At 38.4% G+C, this 25,178-nt stretch overlaps 1 protein-coding gene across 1 annotated transcript in view; it reads right to left on the reverse strand.

The window, feature by feature from the left end:
• The window catches only part of rab3gap1 (RAB3 GTPase activating protein subunit 1), a 62,527-nt gene that overhangs the window by 12,589 nt on the left and 24,760 nt on the right, over positions 1-25,178 (reverse strand). The window contains exons 12-17 of the mRNA XM_061918365.1: positions 20,054-20,146; positions 13,796-13,965; positions 9,412-9,507; positions 9,133-9,305; positions 6,372-6,426; positions 3,906-4,247 (exon numbers count right to left, since the gene is read on the reverse strand). Coding sequence (XP_061774349.1) covers positions 3,906-4,247; positions 6,372-6,426; positions 9,133-9,305; positions 9,412-9,507; positions 13,796-13,965; positions 20,054-20,146 — 929 coding nt within the window. The remainder of the gene's footprint in view (positions 1-3,905; positions 4,248-6,371; positions 6,427-9,132; positions 9,306-9,411; positions 9,508-13,795; positions 13,966-20,053; positions 20,147-25,178) is intronic.

Here is a 25,178-nt window from a genome sequence, read left to right on the forward strand (position 1 = left end):
GACAGATTTACAGCCGTATTTCAAAAACCATGGTGGTTTACAAGTTCATATTGTAGCCGAAACCAATGATGCACTGTCTAAACAAAAACATTTTGTGATTGTTTTTTCCACCGTGTTTGTTATCAATTAATGCCGAAGCAACATAGCAGTTTTGAATTGGCTTTACAGCGGTAGAAGATATCCAACACTTTTCTTTTCCCTTGGACCAATCAACATATTTTTTTACCTTTTCAAATAAAATTATCTGGAATACAGACACAAACGCTCAAACGCACGTATATACATACATACAATAACACATGACTATTAAACATATTGAATTGTAGTTGTCAATGTAGTCTTTGCTTACCATTAATACATGATTATTTATAGTAAATGATAATGTCCATCCATCCATCCATTTCCTACCGCTTATTCCCTTTTGGGGTCGCGGGGGGCGCTGGCGCCTATCTCAGCTACAATCGGGCGGAAGGCGGGGTACACCCTGGACAATTCGCCACCCCATCGCAGGGCCAACACAGATAGACAGACAACATTCACACTCACATTCACACACTAGGGCCAATTTAGTGTTGCCAATCAACCTATTCCCAGGTAATGTATTAATTAATAATGTATTAATATATCTATAGGGACGGCGTGGCGCAGTGGGAGAGTGGCCGTGCGCAACCCGAGGGTCACTGGTTCAAATCCCACCTAGAACCAACCTCGTCACGTCCGTTGTGTCCTGAGCAAGACACTTCACCCTTGCTCCTGATGGGTGCTAGTTGGCGCCTTGCATGGCAGCTCCCTCCATCAGTGTGTGAATGGGTAAATGTGGAAGTAGTGTCAAAGCGCTTTGAGTACCTTGAAGGTAGAAAAGCGCTATACAAGTACAACCCATTTATCATTTATTTATCTATATAATATCTAATAACAAAAATACTTCAATTCCAATTTTTTGGGTTGTATCTCTTATGGAAACAATACCATGGCTAAATCTACTTCTAGTCGCCAAGACTAATACATAAAACCCTTGTTTATTGTTGTTAATAGGTTTTGGGCCTGGCCGTGGCAAATAAATTTCCGCCAAGTAGGAACTATTAATTATAAATTAAATGCTTTATAGCTAGAGAAGAAAACAAATGTTGTTTTTTTAATACAAATAAATCCTTCTTAGCATGAAATAACACCCACATAGTCACATTTCCAAGCCGCAAACATCAAAGTTGTATGTGGCGAAGGATAACTGTATTTTATTATTTATTAGGCTATAGTTCCTTGAGTGTGTTGGTCCCCAACCACCAGTCCGCAGACCGGTACAGGTCCGTAACACATTTGCTACCGGGCCGCACAGAAACATCAAAGATAGATGTATGTTACAACTCCTGATATGAAGTCCCCGTTTGTTATAGTACATGGGACAAAGCACATTAAAGAAGTTATAAAATGTTAATGTGCCAGATTGTAGCCAAAGGCTAATTTCTATCTGCAGAGTCATTGTATAAAGCAGTGGTTCTCAACCTTTTTTCAGTGATGTACCCCCTGTGAACATGTTTTTAATTCAAGTACCCCCTAATCAGAGCAAAGCATTTTTGGTTGAAAAAAAAGAGATTAAGTAAAATACAGCACTATGTCATCAGTTTCTGATTTATTAAATTGTATAACAGTGCAAAATATTGCTCATTTGTAGTGGTCTTTCTTGAACTATTTGGAAAAAAAGATATAAAAATAACTAAAAACTTGAAAAATAAACAAGTGATTCAATTATAAATGAAGATTTCTATACATGGAAGTAATCAACTTAAAGTGCCATCTTTGGGGATTGTAATAGAGATCCATCTGGATTCATGAACTTAATTCTAAACATTTCTTCACAAAAAAATAAATCTTTAACATCAATATTTATGGAACATGTCCACAAAAAATATAGCTGTCGACACTGAATATTGCATTGTTGCATTTCTTTTCACAGTTTATGAACTTACATTCCTATTTTGTTGAAGTATTATTCAATAAATATATTTATAAAGGATTTTTGAATTGTTGCTATTTATAGAATATTTTTAAAAAATCTCACGTACCCCTTGGCATACCTTCAAGTACCCCCAGGGGTACGCGTACCCCCATTTGAGAACCACTGGTATATAGGACCCAATTGTTCCCCTACGGAGAGGCCCGGCTACTCCAATAATAACACTGAATTAGTAATCTTACTCTTGATTTTGATCATATTCAATAATTATATCTAACCTACTTGCAGTTTACTACCTTATCAAATGATATAAAACCATGTGTTGATCACAAATATTATTATTAATTTAACAAATAAACCTAAGGCTCAGCTCAGGCTGATAAGAAAAACAAGTACTTAACAAATAAACAATACATTTACATACAACTTGTATTATGTTGTGCTAAAATAAATAAAATAAATTATTCTTAACTAAACTGTCAACAAAATTTAAGTGCAAATAAAAATACAGCTTCACAAATGTAGTCATATTTTTTGCGCTTATGAAATTTCTCTATGATATTCGCACCAGACTTTTTCTGTTTGTTTTATAATCTCAGTGGTGGAAAAGTGTGTGATACCTAAGTACCGCTGCAGCCTATAGGGACCACATCTGAAAAAACCCCAGATATATTACATTGTAGGACAGGGGTAGGGAACCTCTGGCTCTAGAGCCAGATATGGCTCTTTTGATGACTGCATCTGGCTCTCTGATAAATCTGAGCTGACGTTGCTTAACACAATAAGTAATGAATAATTCAATTTGTAATCACAGTGTTAAAAATAATGTTCAAAATATAAAACATTCTCATGCATTTTTAATCTATCCATCTTTTTTCTACCGCACCTGTTCAAGAAGTTGCGTTAATGGTAAGAAGTTATTTATTTATTATTGGTTAGTGTGGGGCTTGCCCTCCTGGGGGTTCTTCAGACCCCCAAGCACCGACATGAGAGCCTGTTTCAGGGTTACAATATTGTTTTATTTTTCAATAAGTCTCTCAGTTGCTTTCCAGCAATAGTTTTTCCATCCCCAACCCAGTCTCTCCTCCTGGCTGCTGCTTATAACAGAGCGACAGGTGATTAGATAACAAGGCCCAGGTGGGCAATCTACTCACCTGTAGCTGCAGGCCCGCAGGCCACGCCCCCTCCACAGTTAGCTTCAGAATAACAATGTTATTACAAAGAATAAGAGCCCTATTATACTCTAGAAATGTTGGTCTTACTTAAAAATGCACGTGTTTAGTTGTGTTCAGTGTTAAAAAAAATATTATATGGCTCTTACGGAAATACATTTTTAAAATATTTGGCTTTTTGGCTCTCTCAGCCAAAAAGGTTCCTGACCCCTGTTCTAGAATGTGCTCGCAGCCCAACACTGGGCCAAGGCCCTATGGTTAAAAAACACAAATATATAGTATATGCTATAAACGTGCCAGAGACCATGTCTTTGCAAAGAAATACACCCAGGGCTCCCACTCCTTCAGCGTTATGGTGAGTTGATTTTTCATGCAAATTTTTTTATCCGCCACACGTGGCAAGCCGGTTCGTGAAAATATTGCATAGATTACACCGGACACTGGTGGAGAATAGGTTGGGGACCCCTGTGTTACACTACTAATATGAAAGACCGAAATGGAGGCAACAACAAAATCTGGTTTTGGGGCCACAAAAATCTTAGCTGTAATGATTAATCGCAGGATTATTGCATTGGAAAATAACAAATAAAATGTTAAAAAACTAATATAACGCTAAGTTTACAATTTAAAGCACTGACAGAGATCCACTTTAGTGGATACTACATAATATAAAATCGACTACTTTATTTTAGACGTAAACTCAGTAATACCAGAAGAAAAATAGTTTGATAAATATGTCATTATAAATGTATTAAAAAACATATAAGAATTATACTTACTTGTGTCACAGGAATAAAGAGAAGCTCTGAAGAGTTAATCAGGCTCATGTTGTTGAAGGGGTGCATTCTTCCCTCTGCTCTAGTTTTACTGCCGTGTTTGTCACTCCTAATATGCTGAGACTCATTTTCCCCCTGATCACTCAAACATTCAAAGAACTCTTCTTCGCTGTCACTCCAAGAATCCCAGGATTTGCCTGCTGGCAAGGCGGCCGTTTCGCTGGAAGAATTTGTTGTTGTCAACTCGGATTGCCGGCTGTTTGGGTGATCTCTTCCTTTGCTTCCCTCGGGAGCCTTGCGAAGGTTATCTCTGGCCTGCCGCCGTTTGATGCAACAATTCAGCATCTAAAAAACAGAAACTCTTTTCAAACCACATTTAAAAAATGGCTGATTAAAGATACATGTCAGATCAATAAAGATATGTCGGCAAAGTCTCAGTCATCCAGTCCAGGGTCGTCTGCAAAGGTTGAATTGAGGCAACTAGTCTCGTCTTGTTTGGTAAAGACGCTTCGGGTATGGGGGTACTGGTACGTTGTAAAATTAGATATTTAAATAGAAAGATTGTGTAAATATTTATTTACATACCTTAATAATTTCCAATCGGTGCCTGTGACGTGGCAGTAAAACGGCTGATCAAACAAAACAGAAAAGGAATAGATGTCTTTTTTGATCCTTTAGGACAGGGGTAGGGAACCTATGGCTCTAGAGCCAGATGTGGCTCTTTTGATGATTACATATGGCTCTCAAATAATTATATTTATATAGCGCTTTTCTCTAGTGACTCAAAGCGCTTTACAAAGTGACACCCAATATCTAAGTTCCATTTAAACCAGTGTGGGTGGCACTGGGGGCAGGTGTGTAAAGTGTCTTGCCCAAGGACACAACGACAGTGACTAAGATGGCGGAAGCGGGAATGGAACCTGGAACCCTCAGGTTGCTAGCACGGCCGCTCTACCAACCGAGCTATGCCGAGTAACCGTGTAATACTCTTCCATATCAGTAGGTGGCAGTCGGAAGCTAATTGCTTTGTAGATGTGGGAAACAGCGGGAGGCAGGGTGCAGGTAAAAAGGTGTCTAATGCTTAAACCAGGGGTATGGAACCTATGGCTCTAGAGGATAAATCTTAGCTGACATTGCTTAACGAGATAAGTAATGAATAATTCCGCTGGTTATCACAGTTTCAAAAATAACGTTCAAATTAAAAAACATTCTCATGCATTTTAATCCAACCATCCGTTTTCTACTGCACCTGTTCAAGATGTGGCATTCATGGTAAGATTATATGTATTATTGGTTAACTTTTATAATAACAATGTTGTTAAAAAGAATAAGAGACTTATTATACTCTACAAATGTTGGTCATACTTAAAAATGCACAAATTTAGTTGTATTCAGTGTTGAAAAATGTTATATAGCTCTTACGGAAATACTTTGTGAAATATTTGGCTTTCACGGCTCTCTCAGCCAAAAAGGTTCCCGACCCCTGCTTTAGGAGATGAATAAAATGTTCTCCTTTTTTAATAAGGTTCAAAATGTTTATCAGAATTATTCTTACAAAAAATTTATAAACACTTTGAGTTTGAACAGTTTTAAAAAGTGGACCATTTTGGTACATTGTTGGATTTTTTTTTTTTAATCCATTCGATAATTTAGCCGTGAGCCAAGAAAATCCATAGATTAGTCGCACCTTTGTTTAAGCCGCAAGGATCAAAGTTTAGGAAAAAAGTAGCGGTATACAGTAGGGAAAATATGGTATATTAGAAAAAAATTATGGAAATTACATTACTTTAATAGGACATTTTACTTGCGATAATGTCAGGTTTGGGACCGGTGTGATGTGGTGTGGTTTTGATTTATTGATTGAAACTTTTATTAGTAGATTGCACAGTTCAGTACATATTCCGCACGATTGACCACTAAATGGTAACACCCGAATAAGTTTTTCAACTTCTTTAAGTCGGGGTCCACGTTAATCAATTCATGGTCACCTTGTGCATGTCTGATGATGCTTACATGTGGTCCACACAATACTCAAGAGTTTGCTTAAACACATGAAACATTAAGGGGAACATAGGGCAGAAGTACATGCTTCTGTGGGCGATCGTGGGAAAGGACATCGTCATGGACAATTTTGTTGAATTAAATGGGTTATACTTCTATAGCGCTTTTCTACCTTCGAGGTACTCAAAGGGGTTTTTGACACTATTTCCACATTCACCCATTCACCCTCACAATCACACACTGATGGCGGGAGCTGCCATGCAAGGCCCTAACCACCACCCATCAGGAGCAATGGTGAAGTGTCTTGCTCAGGGACACAAGGGACGTGACGAGGTTGGTAGAAGGTGGGGATCGAACCAGGAACCCTCAGGTTGCTGGCACGGCCACTCTCCCGACAGCGCCACGCTGTCCCTGAATTCTTTGCAATAGTTTTCAGTGTTATTCTCGTACACCTTATTTTGAAAGTACCTGAAACTTCTGATGTAGAAGACAACAGCGAAGATCGGGTGGCTCTTCTGGCAATCTGTATACAAGAAAGTTTAGCAAAAATATACTTAAAAAAACAACAACAATCCAATGCAAATGTTTTTTCTATTTTTCTCCTTGCGACGGTTTTTACCCTGAGCACACAATTTTGTTTTAGCGTGCTTGCACAATAAACAAAAACTAAAAAGTACAGATTGTTGCGGTTAATTACGGTTATTTCAACATGTTTCATAATATAGCGAAACCTTGACTAACAAACGCCTCTGTTTGTGACCTTTTCGGTTTAAGAACCATTAGAGAGCGCCAAATATAGATAGATAGATAGATAGATAGTACTTTATTTATTTCCTTCAGGAGAGTTCCTTTAGGAAAATTAAAATTCCAGCAGCAGTGTACAGAGTTGAGATCAATTTAAATAAAAGTAAAAAGTAAATAATGGGGGTTTAAATGGAAACAAAATAGAGAAATATTACAATAAGAATAGAAACTAAAAAGCAACAATGGGAATAACAATATAACAGTAAAATAAGAATATAACAAGACAAAGTAGGCAGTAGTGACCATGTTATGAAAACGTATTGCACTGTTATTGTTTTGCATCCCCTGTCATCCTAGTACCCCCCGCCCCAGAGATGAGTTGTACAGTCTAATGGCGTGTGGGACAAAGGAGTTTTTGAGTCTATTAGTCCTGCACTTAGGATGAAGCAGTCTAGCACTGAACAGGCTCCTCTGGCTACTGATAACGCTATGCAGAGGGTGACTGGCATCATCCAGGATGCTTACTAGTTTGTCAACAGTCCCCTTCTCTGCCACCGTCACCAGTGTGTCCGGTTTCATTCCCATTGCTCTGTCCTTTCTTGTACTAATGGTCCGTGTTAACAGTCCAAATATGTCTCGGCGTGCAAACCAATTCCTGTTTTATCCTATTTTGCTAACTCAAAATGGGTCGAAAAAGCCAACAAACCAGCCTGGGAAAAAAGAGATTTGTTGTGGACTTAAAAAACTATATTTGGAAGCAGTATGCCAATAACATCATGGTTCACTACAGACAAAACCTAAAAGCGCTGCCAAAAATAGGTTCCTGGTGCAGCCAGGACCAAGTGAAGCCCAGCATGGCCCGAGTGAGAACGTCACAAGAGTATGAGTTTCCTTCGGCTTCGGAGCAGTAACAGACTGCCGCTCCTCCCAGCCCCTTCCTCTCTCTACACCCACGCCCTCTCTGCATTCATCATTTATCTCCTCTTGTTGCTTGCATGCCATAAATATTCCCCGACACCAGGTAAAACCTTTTTTCTATTGTAGCAACATGGTTGTTAGCGTTTTTGAGAGCACCAAAGAGACTTTTGTATGTTTACCTCTGATGTTGTGTTATTAAGATAATACTATAAAGAGACTACTATTACCCCTTGTTATGTTTGTTTGTTTGATATACAGTATATACAGAATGTACAGTATATACATAATATCTGCACTTTATACTGTCTTCAAAGTGGGCATTTTTTAACCAAAAAAGGGACTTTTGTCGAGGCTAGACCCAATTATTCATGTTTACATTGTTTCTTTGGCGATTTCTGTACTGAATCGCAAGATGAAATCACATCATGGAACAGCTGGTTGAAAGGGAAAAATTGGAAATGAGGGCCAGCATGGACGAATAGAACAGCCAAGCCATTGTAATGTCTGCTCGTGGAAAAACAAAAATCCTAATCTATGATTTGACTCCCTCGAATGGCCTTGACGCTGCAACAACAGGAGCAGGCTGTTCTGAAAACATCCCAGAGGATACCTCAATGATGGACGCTTTTGACCTCCCTCCCTCCTCAACAACACCTGGCGTCGAAATTTTGCTTGCATGCAGAACAGTCCCAGGCCTATGAACACTACATCAACACACCCAAGACAGTGGGTTTATACACACACACACACCCTCCCTTACCCCATGCCGTCACCATCGCTTGTTTCCCCTTCGGGGTGATGGACAGCTGGCAGTGCTTCATAGCAGCAGTCAACCTCCAGGGCCCCAACTCCTCCCCCTCTGTTGCGAGTTCCATCCATCCATTTCCTACCGCTTATTCCCTTTCGGGGTCGCGGGGGGTGCTGGCGCCTATCTCAGCTACAATCGGGCGGAAGTCTGTTGCAAGTTGTCGTATTTAAATGTAACGTGTTGGTGTGCATGGCATGGAGGATTTTTTCCACTCCAGACTAGGCCCCCTGAGCATCCAAGTCTAGATTATATTTTTTTACTCGTCTTATTCCCCAGCATTTTACCTTTTTCCTACCTTTTACAGGACGCCTATCCTGTTCTGTAACCCTGTACACTGTTTGTTTGTCTAATCTTGAACGGGTTTGTGCTGAAAACATAGATTTGTTGTAATTGTTGCTTTTGTGCTTTACCAATTCACCACTATTATTTCTAAATTGTGGATGTAAGGTGATGTGTTTAGTAAACTAGTACAGCCCAATCAAGTGTGTTGAAGCATTAAGTTCCATTTATTAAAAAATTCTCACTATTTGGTGGAAAAGAGCTCTATACACACACTTGTAGTTAGGTAGTCTGGTCTTCCTACCAAATAAAAAAGACCAATGTACCGTATATGGTTCTGGGTACTGACTCATAATCTTCAAAGCTTTATGGTAAAGTCTTTAATATTTGGTGCATACATCAAAGAAAGATGTAACTTTATTAAGGTGTAAATTGTCTCTTTAGAATTGAGAATGACAGTGACATGTGTGTCATACCCACCCATTGATTTGGTAATTGTTTTCCCAGCGGTCTCGCAACTCTAAGACAAACTCCTGCCAGAGGTAGGCAACAGACCGTAGCCCACCATGGTGAAAGTTGACTAGACACAAGCACAGTGCCAGGCGATAGGTCAGACTTTCAACTGGTGCTGACTTCAGCTGAATGTAAAGGTCCTGGAGACAGGACAAACAAATGACAAAATACATTTTTGTGTGTGTCCAAACACAACCACTGTATTGTATTTTTTAAAGAATGAATAACTGAATATTATTTACATACGTCAGTATTTTCATCTTTCCGGGCCTTTCCACAACCCTCTGACGGTGTAGTTTTGTTTTTTGAGGGTTTAGCCACAGCAGAGTCTGTAAAAAGATACTGAAACAACAAACAACAACAAAAATTACGAAAATGTAATATTCGCATGCCATTCAGTATACAGTACAATTTAATATTGGAAATCTCACACATCACATAAATACTTCACAAAGCTCAATGTGTGCTGTGCATTCCTTTACTGCCTATTTAGCTATTGTTGACTGGTTGCGTTTTTAATTGCATTTTCCAATCTTCTTTTGCAAATTTGGTTTTACAAACATAATCGTTACCAATGTGCAAATAATTAAAAGGTTCAATGGTCTAATCCATGGGTGTCAAACTGGCCGGCGGGCCAAATATGGCCCACCGTGTAATTTAATTTGGCCCTTGAGGCAATATCAAATTAACATTAGAGCTGGCCCGCCGGTATTATAACACCACATTCACCGCTAATACTCATACTTACTAACCCTCCCGACTTTTCTGGGAGACTCCCGAATTTCAGTGCCCTTGCCGAAAATCACCCGGGGCAACCATTCTCCCGAATTTCTCTCGATTTCCACCCAAACATCATTGGGGACGTGCCTTAAAGGCACTGCATTCAACGTCCTCTACAACCTGTCGTCCCGTCCGCTTCTTCTCCATACAAACATTGTGCCAGCCCAGTCACATACTATATGCGGACTTTAAACACAAACAAGTGAATGCAATGCATACTTGGTCAACCGCCATACAGGTCACACTGAGGGTGGCCGTACAAACAACTTTAACACTGTTACAAATATGCGCCACACTGTGAACCCACACCAAACAAGAATGACAACCACATTTAGGGAGAACATCCGCACCGTAACACAACATAAACACAACAGAACAAATACCCAGACTCACTTGCAGCACTAACTTTTCCTGGAAGCTACAATATACACCCCCCGCTACCACCAAAAATAATGTTACTTTTTTAAACCTAACTGTCAATTTATAATTGGTTAAATAGATTTAAACCATTCTTTGACCAAGTATGTCCAGTGTGTCAACAGCTGCAGGGACCGTAACATGCAGCATCGTAACCATAACCAATAACACCTTCCTCTCTGCACATTGAATCCGTGTGCTTTCCTGGTATCTCTTAAGCCCTTATTAGGTTAGGTTACTCTATTAGTACCCGAAGGTAAACTTGTTTTGCAACCAGCAAGATCAGAACATCCATTTAAACATACAGAAAACGTAACATCTTTGATATTCAATACAAAGACCTACCACATAACACCCATCACAAACATTGCCAAGATCAAGTGTACTTAAAAGTTCCCCATAAAGAGGATCAAACATATAAAATCGCACTCAGGTAAGATTGGGGACAAACCAGAATAAAAAACATTAAAACACAATAAGAAAAGAATAAATAATATAATATGGGCTGGCATAGCTCGGTTGGTAGAGCGGCCGTGCCAGCAACTTGAGGGTTGCAGGTTCGATTCCCGCTTCCACCATCCTAGTCACTGCCGTTGTGTCCTTGGGCAAGACACTTTACCCACCTGCTCCCAGTGCCACCCACACTGGTTTGAATGTAACTTAGATATTAGGTTTCACTATGTAAAGCGCTTTGAGTCACTAGAGAAAAGCGCTATATAAATATAATTCACATAATTCACAACAATAAATTGCCCTAAAACAAATATAGGTAAAAAAATTTAGTACAGTTTATTTAGTTCTTTGATGGCAGCTGGGACAAATCTACATCTGTACTATTTTGTTTTGCCTCTTGGGACTAAAAACCTCTGTCCAGATGGGAGAAACTGAATCTGGCTGTGTAGGGAACGAGATACATTTGATAAAATGGAGGAAGCTATCCTCACTACCTGGTTGTTGTAGAGCAGGGGTAGGGAACCTTTTTGGCTGAGAGAGCCAAGAAGCCAAATATTTAAAAATATATTTCCGTAAGAGCCATATAATATTTTTTTAACACTGAACACAACTAAACACGTGCATTTTTAAGTAAGACCAACATTTCTAGAGTATAATAGGTCTCTTACTCTTTGTAATAACATTGTTATTCTGAAGCTAACTGTGGAGGGGGCGTGGCCTGCGGGCCTGCAGCGACAGGTGCGTAGATGGCCCACCTGGACCTTGTTATCTAATCACCTGTCACCGGGTCGGGGCTGGAAAAACTAGTGCTGGAAAGCAACTGAGAGACTTATTGAATAATAAAACAATATTGTAACCCTGAAACAGGCTCTCATGTTGGTGCTTGGGGGTCTGAAGAACCCCCAGGAGGGCAAGCCCCACACTAACCAATAATAAATAAATAACTTCTTACCATTAACGCAACTTCTTGAAAAGGTGCGGTAGAAAACAGATGGATGAATTAAAAATACATGAGAATGTTTTGTATCTTGAGCATTATTTTTAACACTGTGATTACAAGTGGAATTATTCATGACTTATCGTGTTAAGCAACGTCAGCTCAGATTTATCAGAGAGACAGATGTAGTCATCAAAAGAGCCACATCTGGCTCTAGAGCCATAGGTTCCCTACCCCTGTTGTAGAGGGTGTCTGGAGACAACTGAGACTCACCAATTAATTTACCTGACACTTTAACAAATTGATTTAGGGAATTCTTGTCCTTTAGTGACAGGTGGCTGAACCATGAGACCAGGGAGAAGGACAAAACATATTCTATAAAAGCACAATAAAACATGATCATGATGGTCTTGTCAACATTAAAATTAAACAGTTTTTCTCACACTGTACAAACGTTGGTGAGCCTTTTTGTACACACTGCATCACAGTTAGCTTAAAATTTCAGTTGTTCATCAATTATAGTCCCAAGGTATTTATACTTGTGCATTAAGATGTCCGATAATATCGGACTGCCGATATTATCAGCCGATAAAAGCTTTAAAATGTAATATCGGAAATTATCAGTATTGATTTCAAAAAGTTAAATTCACGACTTTTTAAAACGCTGCTGTGTACACGGACAAAGAGAAAAGTACAGAGCGCCAATAAAACTTAAAGGCACTGCCTTTGCGTGCCGGCCCAGTCACACACACACACGCACGCACGCACGCACGCACGCACGCACGCACGCACGCACGCACGCACGCACGCACGCACGCACGCACGCACGCACGCACGCACGCACGCACGCACGCACGCACGCACGCACGCACGCACGCACGCACGCACGCACGCACGCACGCACGCACGCACGCACGCACGCACACACACACACACACACACACACACAAGCAAATGCAAGGCATAGTTGGTCAACAGCCATACAGGTCTCACTGACGGTGGCCGTATAAACAACTTTAACACTGTTACAAATATGCGCCACACTGTGAACCCACACCAAACAAGAATGACAAACACATTATGGGAGAACATCCGCACAGTAACACAACCTAAACACAACAGAACAAATACCCAGAAGCCCTTGCAGCACTAACTCTTTCAGGATGCAAGAATATACACTCCCCGCTACCCCTAACGTGCCCCCCACACACACACACTTCAACCCCGCCCACCTCAACCCCCTCATGCTCTCTCAGGGAGAGCACGTCCCAAATTCCAAGCTGCTGTTTTGAGACATGTTAAAAAACGTTATGCACTTTGTGACTTCAATAATAAATATGGCATTGCCATGTTGGCATTTTTTTTCAGAACGAGTTGATTTATTTTGGGAAAACCTTGTTACATTGTTGAATACATCCAGCGGGGCATCATAACAAAATTAGGCATGATAATGTGTTAATTCCACGACTGTACATATCGGTATCGGTAGTTAAGAGTTGGACAATATTGGAATATCAGATATTGGCAAAAAAGCCATTATCGGACATCTCTACTTGTGCACATATTCGATGACCTGGTTTTTAATCACAGTTAGCTGTTTCACATGGACTGTCGTCCTAAAGTGGATCGGCATGTCTTTTGTTTTTGATTAGTTGAGCTGGAGGTAAGACTCATCACACCAGCGTACAAAATCATCAATGACGGGGAGTGGCTGCTTTCATCTCCATTTAGTAAACTAACAATTACCGAATCATCAGCATATTTGATGATTGTTCTGTTGTCATATTTACTCCGACACATGTTTGTGTACAAAATAAATAACAGGGGAGACAACACACAACCTTGTGGTGAGCCGGTAAAAGTACCTTTCCTGAAAGACAAAGCATCACTGACCCAACTTTCTGGATTAACGATCCAGCTCATCAAGTCATTAATCAGGTTAAAGTGCTCAGCCAACCTGCTTATGTCTTCATTTCAATGATTTCATTAAATATTTTTGTGCCTACTAATTTTTAGATTGGATGTTTGGAAAAGAACACCTACTTGAAGAATCGAGTTAAGAATTTCAGCGCTAAGTGGGGACTCGTCGGTTAGTCTGTGGCGTTGAATGTGCCTTCGAGCATTGTGCATCATGTTGGACACGGACAGCTTGGAGATTGGCACGGATGCTGCGGGTTCTGTCAACTTTGATAACGCAGCGCTAATATCACCATCTGTGAAGGGGGGGAAAAAAAAAGACATTTTAAAGTGCCATTTTAACATGCATGCAGCGAATATTAATGAGCCGTCGCAGCATTTATTTAACTGACAGATGTCTACATACACAAGACACAAGTGCCTTGTTTAAAGTTGAGACTGAACAAGAAAAAGAAACTTCAACACTTTAGTTTGATCACATTACGCCTGTACTGGCTCACCTGCACTGGCTTCCTGTGCACTTAAGATGTGACTTTAAGGTTTTACTACTTACGTATAAAATACTACACGGTCTAGCTCCATCCTATCTTGCCGATTGTATTGTACCATATGTCCCGGCAAGAAATCTGCGTTCAAAGGACTCCGGCTTATTAGTGATTCCCAAAGCCCAAAAAAAGTCTGCGGGCTATAGAGCGTTTTCCGTTCGGGCTCCAGTACTCTGGAATGCCCTCCCGGTAACAGTCCGAGATGCCACCTCAGTAGAAGCATTTAAGTCTCACCTTAAAACTCATTTGTATACTCTAGCCTTTAAATAGACTCCCTTTTTAGACCAGTTGATCTGCCGCTTCTTTTCTTTTTCTTCTATGTCCCACTCTCCCTTGTGGAGGGGGTCCGGTCCGATCCGGTGGCCATGTACTGCTTGCCTGTGTATTGGCTGGGGACATCTTTGCGCTGCTGATCCGCCTCCGCTTGGGATGGTTTCCTGCTGGCTCTGCTGTGAACGGGACTCTCGCTGCTGTGTTGGATCCGCTTTGGACTGGACTCTCGCGACTGTGTTGGATCCATTATGGATTGAACTTTCACAGTATCATGTTAGACCCGCTCGACATCCATTGCTTTCCTCCTCTCCAAGGTTCTCATAGTCATTATTGTCACCGATGTCCCACTGGGTGTGAGTTTTCCTTGCCCTTATGTGGGCCTACCGAGGATGTCGTAGTGGTTTGTGCAGCCCTTTGAGACACTAGTAATTTAGGGCTATATAAGTAAACATTGATTGATTGATTGATAGATATGGGCCTGATCTACTGAGATCCCGAATAACACGGGCTAAATAACGTGCGAAAATCATACAGTTGCACATCACTAAGTGAGTTTGTTGCAAGGGGTCTATTGAGACTGTGCGCATAATTGATAAGAAGTACAAAAGCTGTGCAGTTCGCACTATTTAAATGAGGGCTTTGCGTGTCACCATGAAAACAGTCATTTACTGCACACCTATATGTTTCAATCCGTGTTGTTTTACTATGTGCGGAACATTTGGCAGCAACTAACTAATCTGTGCCACGTTTTCTGGACAACATAATGAGAACAGCACCTATTTTTAGCATTCTGAAGGTGCGATCTGGGAGTCGCTGCCGTGTTATGGTCCATTTGGCATGATCCAGTGGCAAGAAAATGCATGTTGCAAGAATATTTTCATAGGAGATATGGTAATACATTTATTTCTAAGTAAATTATAGATAACATATCACCAATCAAATCTAGACTCCAAACATCCCAGAATAAGCTAGTCCGGTTACTTTTAGACCTCCAGCCCAGATCACACCTCAATCCAACCCACTTCTCCAAAGTGGGCTGGCTCAGGGTGGAGGACAGAGTAAAACAACTTGCACTGAGCCTAGTCTATAAAATCCGCTACACCTCCTTGATACCGAAGTACATGTCAAACTACTCCCTTAACGTAAATGACCACCATAACCACAACACCAGGGGGAGCTCCACAAACCACGTTAAACCCAGATTCCGATCTAACAAAGGTCTTAACTCATTCTCTTTCTATGCCACATCAATGTGGAATGCACTCCCAACAGGTATAAAAGTAAGTGCATCTCTATATTCCTTCAAAACCGCTCTAAAACAACACCTCCAGGCAACTTCAACACTTTACTAATACCCTCCTCCATTCACATCCCATCTCCCCGGATTATAAACAACTCAAATGTACTTCTAATGTATATACTTGTTCTTATGCTATGTGAACTCACTATGTTCTCTGCTGGCTGTACATATCCTACTAAATAAGACCTACACTGTTTCAATGTCCACATTTCTCTGTTGATGCAATTGTTGATGACTGAAGTTCTGATATCAACCAAAGCTCCTCATCCCACCCCCCGGATTGTAAATAATGTAAATAATTCAATGTACATACTATGATGATTAACTTGTGTGATGACTGTATTATGTTGATAGTATATATTTGTACCATGAATTGATTAACGTGGACCCCGACTTAAACAAGTTGAAAAACTTATCCGGGTGTTACCATTTAGTGGTCAATTGTACGGAATATGTACTGAACTGTGCAATCTACTAATAAAAGTATCAATCAATCAATCAATCAATGAAAAATTACATGAAAAAACGAGCTACCAGACACCAAAACAAAGCAATTTAATTATTTTTAGTGTCTGCTGGCTCCAATCAGCCCTTTAAGTCATCAATCAGTTATACAATGGCATTGCTGAGTAGACAATGTCCAATATTTTGAGTTAATTTTGGTACAAATACATTGACATGCACACAGATGGAGGATTCTCTCATTGCAACGCAATCTCCTTTCTCACATTTGTATGCAACTGCTGGTTTCCGTGCACACTGCGAACGTGCTAAATTAAGACGCAAAACTGCGGCCACGAAACAGTTTCAGCCTTGTTAAATCACATTGCAGCAGCTAAAGGATTACAATTACATCTCCTCCTCTCAGTGGTGTGGGTGATCAGATAATCAGCATGAAGGCAAACACGCTAAATGAATTGCGCTCGCTATTTTGCTCATTTAAGAGACACAATCCTCAGTGCTTGAGCTTAGTATCTTAATAGCATGTGATGCGGCGGCACAATTTTGAGAAAGAACCTAATTGCAAATTGCAATTTCTTGCGCAATTTTTATATTTTACACACATAAATATGTAAAAATGCAAAAATAATGAGTGAAGTAATCAACAGTCAATCGACAGAGTATTGTCTTAAGGTGCCACACATTACGACAATATGCAAAAATCAGTAATAAATAAGAAGTAGTTAATAAATATTTAGCTTTATACAGACATACTTAAACCTTTTGTCCACATCAGTGATCCTCACACTGTGGTACGTGTACCGGGTTCCATCTAGGGGTACGCCAAAGAACCACTTGATTAAAGTACAGCGTTTCATTTTCCTAGATTCAAACAGTGTTACCGTTCAAAATGTCTGCAAAGTTACAGTGGCCAAAATGTTAAATACACTTGCTAAATAAAACCTCCGTCTTGTTTTTAATGAATACGTATGCCTACTTTGCAACTTTATTTTAACAATGCTGATTATGGTGGTACTTGGAGAGCCAAGTGTTTTCTGAGTTGATACTTAAAAAGTTTGAGAACCCCTGGTCTACATCATGCCCTTAAACTGATGAGATAACCAATAAACATTTTCTGGACAATATATTGTTGCACAAATTATTGTCGATAAACAACGTTACTGTCAGCATTATTTTGTGACCAAATTAGGCACTAATGTAATCATACTATATAATAATAATCCAAGTTTAAAAGGATGAAACTTGTATTTCACATTACTTTAGAATTATTTACCATTGTACTGTAATGGGAAGGTAAAAAACTTCTAGTTATTCTAAATCAGGGGTCGGCAACCCGCGGCTCCGGAGCCGAATGCAGCTCTTTGATCACTCTAATGTGGCTCAGCTGCAAAATTTCCGACCCCCCGATTATCCCGAGAGATTTCAGGAGTTTAATGCTTCTCTCAGAAATCATCCGGGGTCAACATTCTACGATTTTCACCTAGTCGATAATATACAGAGGCTTTTACAGTCCTCTAAAACTTGTCGTCGCGCCCGCTTTTACACAATGCACAACGACAGTGACTGCAAAGCTTACTTAGTCAACAGCCATACAGGTTACACTGAGAGTTGGGATATAAACAACTTTAACACTCTTACTAATATGCGCCACACTGTGAACCCACACCAAACAAGAATGACAAACACATCCGCATTGTAACACAACATAAACACATCGGAACAAATATCCAGAATCCCATGCATCCCTAACACATCCGTGCTACATTATACACTTCCGCTAGCACCAAACCCCACCCTCCCCCAACCCCGCCCACCTCAACCGACGCACGCTAACCCCTGGTTAATACATAGCACAAAGCAAAAAAAAAAACTCTTTATGCAGTGTTACTTCATTTTAAATTTCAAAACAGTTTTGTGGCTCCTATTGTTTTCTGTATTTTGTCACAAAGGTCAAAATGGCTATTTGGGTGGTAAAGGTTGCCAACCCCTGTTCAAAATAAATAAACAAAACATAAATATTGAAAATCTTAAAGTGCATTTTTTTTTCCTAGTTGGAAAAAGTACACCGGCCGTTGTTTATTTTTTGGTTGCCCTCAGGGCATTCTTGCTTGTTCATCCGTGTTACTGAGCTCATATTGCCCATCCTGTTTGAAGCGAAACATTTGGCTTTGTAATCATATTTTTTTCTTTTAATTTTAGTTACTTTGCAAAAATTCTCACTAACGAGTTGCAAAGCGATGTCTGTAAATTCAGTGTGTGTAAACGAGGGGTTGATGTCCTCTGCCCACCAAGACAAAGATTGTGAATGACTAAAAAGAGGACTCACTGCGTTCAGTTAATTCTACTGATAAATAAACGTGCTGAGGTGCTGGGAGCAATGCACAAAATGAGACCTCTCTCTCCCTGTTTGAAGCGGGAGACAAAGAAAACCAATACGGACATAGCAATGTATTGATATCTGCAAATTATCGTTCGAATAATTGACTTTTTGACTAATTGGCCCTGTTAGTTAGTTACCATCAAAACTTTTTACAAGGTGCAAGTTTGTTACAAACATACTGGCTGCCTCCACTACAGCGCAAACACTTATGCTGTTTTCTGTAAAGACTTTTGATTGGCCTGGGGTCAAAGGACGCAACGCTCAACAATTGTCTGTCACTCAAATGCATTGATGGAACTGCCTTTTGCGGTTAGGTTATCGCACTAATTGAAACCTTGCGTGCGCTATAAAGTTTGCAAGTGTATTAGTATTAGGGGTGTGGGAAAAAATCGATTCGAATTTGAATCGCGATTCTCACGTTGTGCGATTCAGAATCGATTCTCATTTTAAAAAAATTGATTTTTTATTTTTTTTATCAATCCAACAAAACAATACACAGCAATACCATAACAATGCAATCCAATTCCAAAACCAAACCTGACCCAGCAACACTCAGAACTGCAATAAACAGAGCAAATGAGAGAAGACACAAACACGACACAGAACAAACCAAAAGTAGTGAAACAAAAATGAATATTATCAACAACAGAATCAATATTGGTTATAATTTCAGCATACCAGTGATTAAAAATCCCTCATTGACATTATCATTAGACATTTATAAAAATTTAAAAAAAGAACAATAGTGTCACAGTGGCTTACACTTGCATTGCATCTCATAAGCTTGACAACACACTGTCCAATATTTTCACAAAGATAAAATAAGTCATATTTCTGGTTCGTTTAATAGTTAAAACAAATTTACATTATTGCAATCAGTTGATAAAACATTGTCCTTTACAATTATAAAAGCTTTTTAAAACATCTACTACTCTGCTTGCATGTCAGCAGACTGGGGTAGATCCTGCTGGAATCCTATGTATTGAATGAATGGAGAATCCTTTTAAATCGGGAAAATATAGTTTTTGAATCGAAAATCGTGTTGAATTGAAAAAAAAAAATTTGATTTTGAATCGAATCGTGACCCCAAGAATTGATATTGAATCGAATCGTGGGACAACCAAAGATTCGCAGCCCTAATTAGTACACTTAAACCTTTAGTCAATCAGGCTCTTGGTTACTTTCAAAGCAGTAGTACACAGTGGATCCCGAGATATTCAGGTGCCCGCAAATTTACAGATTTTCTCCTTTAAAATTTAGAATGAAAATATATGTGCATATACTTGTTATACAGTAGCTCCCATACTAAAACAGGCTAATAGCACAGTGGTTGTGTAGCAACTATAAACTTTATGTTATACAAATATATATGTAAGGGACAGTTGGATTAGGAATAGTAATGGAACAGTAAGCATTAACCACACCTTTTCCCTCCTCCTCTGCCAGTCCTTTTCCAAGAACCTCTTCTGTTGTTTCCTTCCTCCCACATAGCTTGAAGAACTCTGTCAGTAAGTCGCCTGCAAAGAAAATGTTAAATAAGTCAAACTTTAAGCTTACAAAGCTGGGCAAAACTAGGGAATCAGTGTCATTCTCAACCATATTAGCTAACTCATGTAGGAATTGTTTGACAAGTGCTCCTTATCATTCTCTTCCAACAATTTCACAGGGGCATTGGTAATTCCTTTCTGTCATACACGCATTGGACATTTTGAAAGAATACCATTCGGCTCAACCCTTGCAACTATGTGATCCCACACTAAATATTCAATATCAGCTTAGAGGAGCATTAGTTAAGACAGGAGCAGGAAAACACACCAGCAGAAACTCTTTGTAGTAATGAAGAGTTAATTAACCAGGCTGAGAGCTAAAAACTCAACAAAAAACAACCAAGTTTTCAACCCTTCACTGCAAAAAGTCAGTGTTCAAAAACAAGAATAAAAAATACAAAAATGAGGGATATTTTATTTGAACCAAGCAAAATTATCTGCCAATAGAACAAGAAAATTTGGCTTGTCAAGACTTTCCAAAATAAGTAAAATTACCTAACTTCAATGAACCCCAAAATACCTTAAAATAAGTATATTCTTGCTAATAACAAGTGTACTACTTACTATATGAGTATGTATTTTCTATTGTTTCATTGAAAATAAAACAGCAAAGTCCATTCGGCTTTCATCTGTTTTAATTATGAGACACAATCTCGTCAAAATCATGATTTTTTTTCATGCTTGAAGTAAGAAATTATTACTTTTAAAAAGTAGTTTTATACTTGTGAGTGTTGATGACACAGCTTTGCAACAGTTGATATTCTAGTTTCAGGCATGTTTTACTCAATATAGGTCATACAATCTCAGCAACAAGCTATAATATCTTACTAAGATTATTTAGGAACAAAACCCTTAAAACAAGTAAAAGACTCTAACATAAAATCTGCTTAGTGAGAATAATTATCTTATCAGACAGAAAATAAGCAAATATCACCTTTTTTTGAGATATTTAATCTTACTTAGATTTCAGTTTTTGCATTGTTGACTTGTTTGCTCTATTGATTTGAATATTTTTTATGGAAAAAATAAAATAAACATTGATTTTACAGCAATTGACCCAACATAGTAGTTATCAAAAGACTCTATGGTCCTTTTTTGTACTCAGTTATTTAAATGTGGCTAGATTTCAAACCTTATTTCTGTTCCGTGAGCTAATCAATGCTGACAAACTAAAAGAATAAAATAGAAAATAAAAATTCCTGTTGCTACTTGATTAAGCCGCATCACCAACACTTTTCCAAGACAAGCTTATTATTAGTGCGTTTAAGGCATAACTCTTTTTTAGAAGAAGGGAGACACAATTGTGGATTGTCTCAACCAAAAGAGGATGGTCCCCTTGCTTAATAATCACTGCTGTGAAAAAATGTACATTTTATACTGGAAAATATTAAGAAAATTACACCCAGGTACATTTTGGGGGGCAGGTACAAAAGCCAGTAAAATGGGCAGGCATTAGATATTTTTTATTTTATTGTTATTATTAAGTTAAACAGCACAATATTTTGAATATATTTAGAAACTAATACAAACTGAAATTATCAAATTTAATATCAAAAAAAATATTGTGTATGCTAGATACATTTTTGTACTGTTTTCTGACAAAATTGAAACAAACAGCATCACACCAATATTATGCAGTCATTTCTTGTCCCTGAATGAATTGTGACAAAGTAGGAATCATTAGTTATAAATCCAATATTTTCATAGCCAGAGCATAAAAAAATGCTTATTACTTCTGAATAACTTTTTAATATTATGATAACACCCTAGACATGAAGTAACACCCATTAGCCAGCTTTACACTTTCTTAATCCAGTATAGTAATCCTGTAGTGTTGATATTTTTAGTTTATTTAGGTTTTTTTTGCTATAAAGTGTTGAATTTAGGACTGAAAACTTGTAATATATGCTTTAAAATAATGTGAAAATATTTCTAAATATCTGTAACGTGGAAAAGCCACAATATTTGTGCAATATGAGGCGAGGGATGACTGTACCAAATATATCACACCAGACTGTCGTAGCTAAACTTAAGGGGAGACTGCACTTTTTTTTGTACATTTTGCCTATCATTCACAATTCTTATGTAAAACAAAAACATGCATGTTTTTCTTTTTTTTATGCATTGCAACTTGCAAATAAATGCTAGCAAAAGTCAGCTATCAATGGAGCCACGGGGACTTGCTCTATTCGGCCTATAAAAAGAACTAAACAACATCCATTATCGTTTTATATATTGTACACACTGTAAGTATACATGTAATGTAGTAACAGGCACATTCATAAAAACAGGTAATATTTACGTATTTTGCTAATTTTAAGCATCACGTTTGCTTTTCCCTTCAACAACAACATGGCATATTTCATGAGAGACAACAAAGACTACTTTGGGACAAATGATTCTCCAGAATTGTATATTTTTGAGCCTGAATATAAGGAGGTTGAGCTGCAAGTTTTAGAAGCTGTGTATTAAATAAATGCAGCTTTAGCAAAACACTATCACAAAAAAATCATGCGGCAATATTGATAAGTGCTGAAGCAAATAGACAAACTACCAACGTTATAAAACAATCACTAACCGTACAATGTATGCTCTTAATTGGATGCTGACTGATAGGATGTTTAAATTTTCCCGTTTAGATGAAGAAATAATCATAATTTTCATGCACATTTTTAAAAAATGAGCGTCTTTAAATGTTTTTCTCGCCATCTACCTCTTAGTTGAATGTCAAAGTGGACCAACTTCTCGGTTTATGGCCACAACCTTCTACTATCCCGGTGAGTGGCATGATTTATAATCTAGAATTAACTATCACCAACTCAGAGGTGATGCAGCAGCTCATCGGATCAATATGTTAATATAGCAGCAAAAGCTAGTTAGCGCTTTGTGATTATAATGTTAGTGCTTATAATAACAATATCACTAATACTTAATTAAAATTCAGGTCACAAGTTGTAATGGATTATTGTTGGGGGGTTTTGGATGTTTTTTAGAGGGTTTTGTGGGCACAATAGACACAATGACATCATAAATCCCATTATCTCCATTGTTGGCTGACTTTTGCTAGCATTTATTTACGAGTTACAATGCATTAAAAAACACATGAGTTCTTGTCTTCCATACGGATTGTGGATGATAGGTAAAAGTCCAAAAAAGTGCAGTTCCCTATTAAGACCCACTTTTAATCCTAATAATTAACAAAACTGACAACCTTGTCGAATTTGTAGAACTATAAAACTGTCTTGAAATAATTCACATGCCTCTTACTTTCCCCTCAGAATAGATAGCTAAATGATTAGAAGGGTTCTTTTATCAAAAAAAAAAAAAGGGGGCAAAGTTCGAGCCCCAGTCCGGGAACATCTTATCTTTAGGTATCAGTGAAATACGATTAAAATGAAAATGCCTTATTTTTTTCCATTTTTCTGGGGAATCTCCTATATAGTGAAATTCAAATGTTGACAATATGCCCTATCTCCCTTCATTAAACATGACCAACATAGATAAACAGCTTACTGCAGGTTATTGTGCAATACGTCCATGATGAGTATATGTAAAACGCCTGACAGCAACTGTAACCCTCTGTTTTTATGTTCCAAAAAAAGGCTTCATGGTTGTAGCAGATTTCAATCACATGACTGACATTCTGTCACAATTTTTACAAAGCAACCAGAAGAAAAGAAAAAAAAATGTCATCTAACTACCTGGTGAACATGGCAGTTTTACAACTCCTTTTGCCGCCATTAACATAATCCTACTTTTCAGCCAGTTTGTTTTGCTGCCCCTGCCTGCCTTCCTCGGTCTGACATGTGCTGCGTTTAACTCCAGGTGAATTGTTCGGATCTGAAAAAGGAAGGAACGAATGGTAACACTGGTGGACACTGCCGTATTTATTGTAATATTCGTAGAAAAAAAACACCAAAGTTTGCTTTTAATTACAACTAGAAAATGAATACCTACCCCGATCGACTTTCATCTGTCAACAACATTTTAAAATGTAGTACAAGGTTTTTTTTTGACATTATCAAAGAAAACATAATATCTCTAAAATGAGAGCATGGACCTTACAAGTTGTATTTTTTACTTGGATATGAGGAGCTATTAAATGAAAGGTAAATAAAGGATACCAATTCTACGTGAGAAAACTACTAGAAACACCTCATACATATACTGCAGGACCATTGTTTTCCAATTGTTATTATATGCTTTGTTACTAACTTTGCCAATGTTATAAATCAATGGTTTGATGAGCTGTGAAGGTGTAGTCTGAACATACACAAGCAGTATCCCTGAAAAATATTAGAATTATTCCTTACCTATGCCTTAAAGGGGAACTGCACTTTTTGGGTTAATTTTGCGTATCATTCACAATATTTTTGTAAAGCAGGAACACATATGTTTTTCTTTATTGTACGCATTGCACGCAAGTATGAGGTGGATAACAATGCAGCAAATGAGCATATTCTACTGCGCTCATAAAGCCCTCTAAAAAAAATTGTTTTAAATAACAAAAATACTTAATTTACATCTTGTGACCTGAATATTAACAAAGTATTAGCGATATTATTATAATACGCAAAAACAAAAGGGTTTATTGTTTTGTTCAGTGTAGCTTATACTACTATATTGACATATTAGGCTGCTGCTGCTGCGTCATCTCTGAGCTTGTAAATGCTATTTATAAATTATAAATTATGCCGCTCACCTGGATAGCTGAAGATTGTGGCAATAAACCACGGGGTCGGTCAACTTTGACAAAGTAATACCCGGACATGGCGTGAAAGACACGAAAAATCTAGTTTGTGGCCACCTTTTTTTTTTTTTTTTACCTTCGGGAGGGTTATGAGTAATTCTTCATCTAAACAGGAAGATATACTGTAAACATCCCATCAGTCGGCATCCCAGTGAGAGGAGACATTGTACAGTAAGTGATTGTTTCATTATGTTATTTATTGTTTGGCACTTAGAAATACTGCTACATGATGCTTAGTGTTTCATTAAAGCT

This window comes from Nerophis ophidion, linkage group LG13 (assembly GCF_033978795.1).
Source record: "Nerophis ophidion isolate RoL-2023_Sa linkage group LG13, RoL_Noph_v1.0, whole genome shotgun sequence".
NCBI classification, from domain to species: Eukaryota; Metazoa; Chordata; class Actinopteri; order Syngnathiformes; family Syngnathidae; genus Nerophis; species Nerophis ophidion.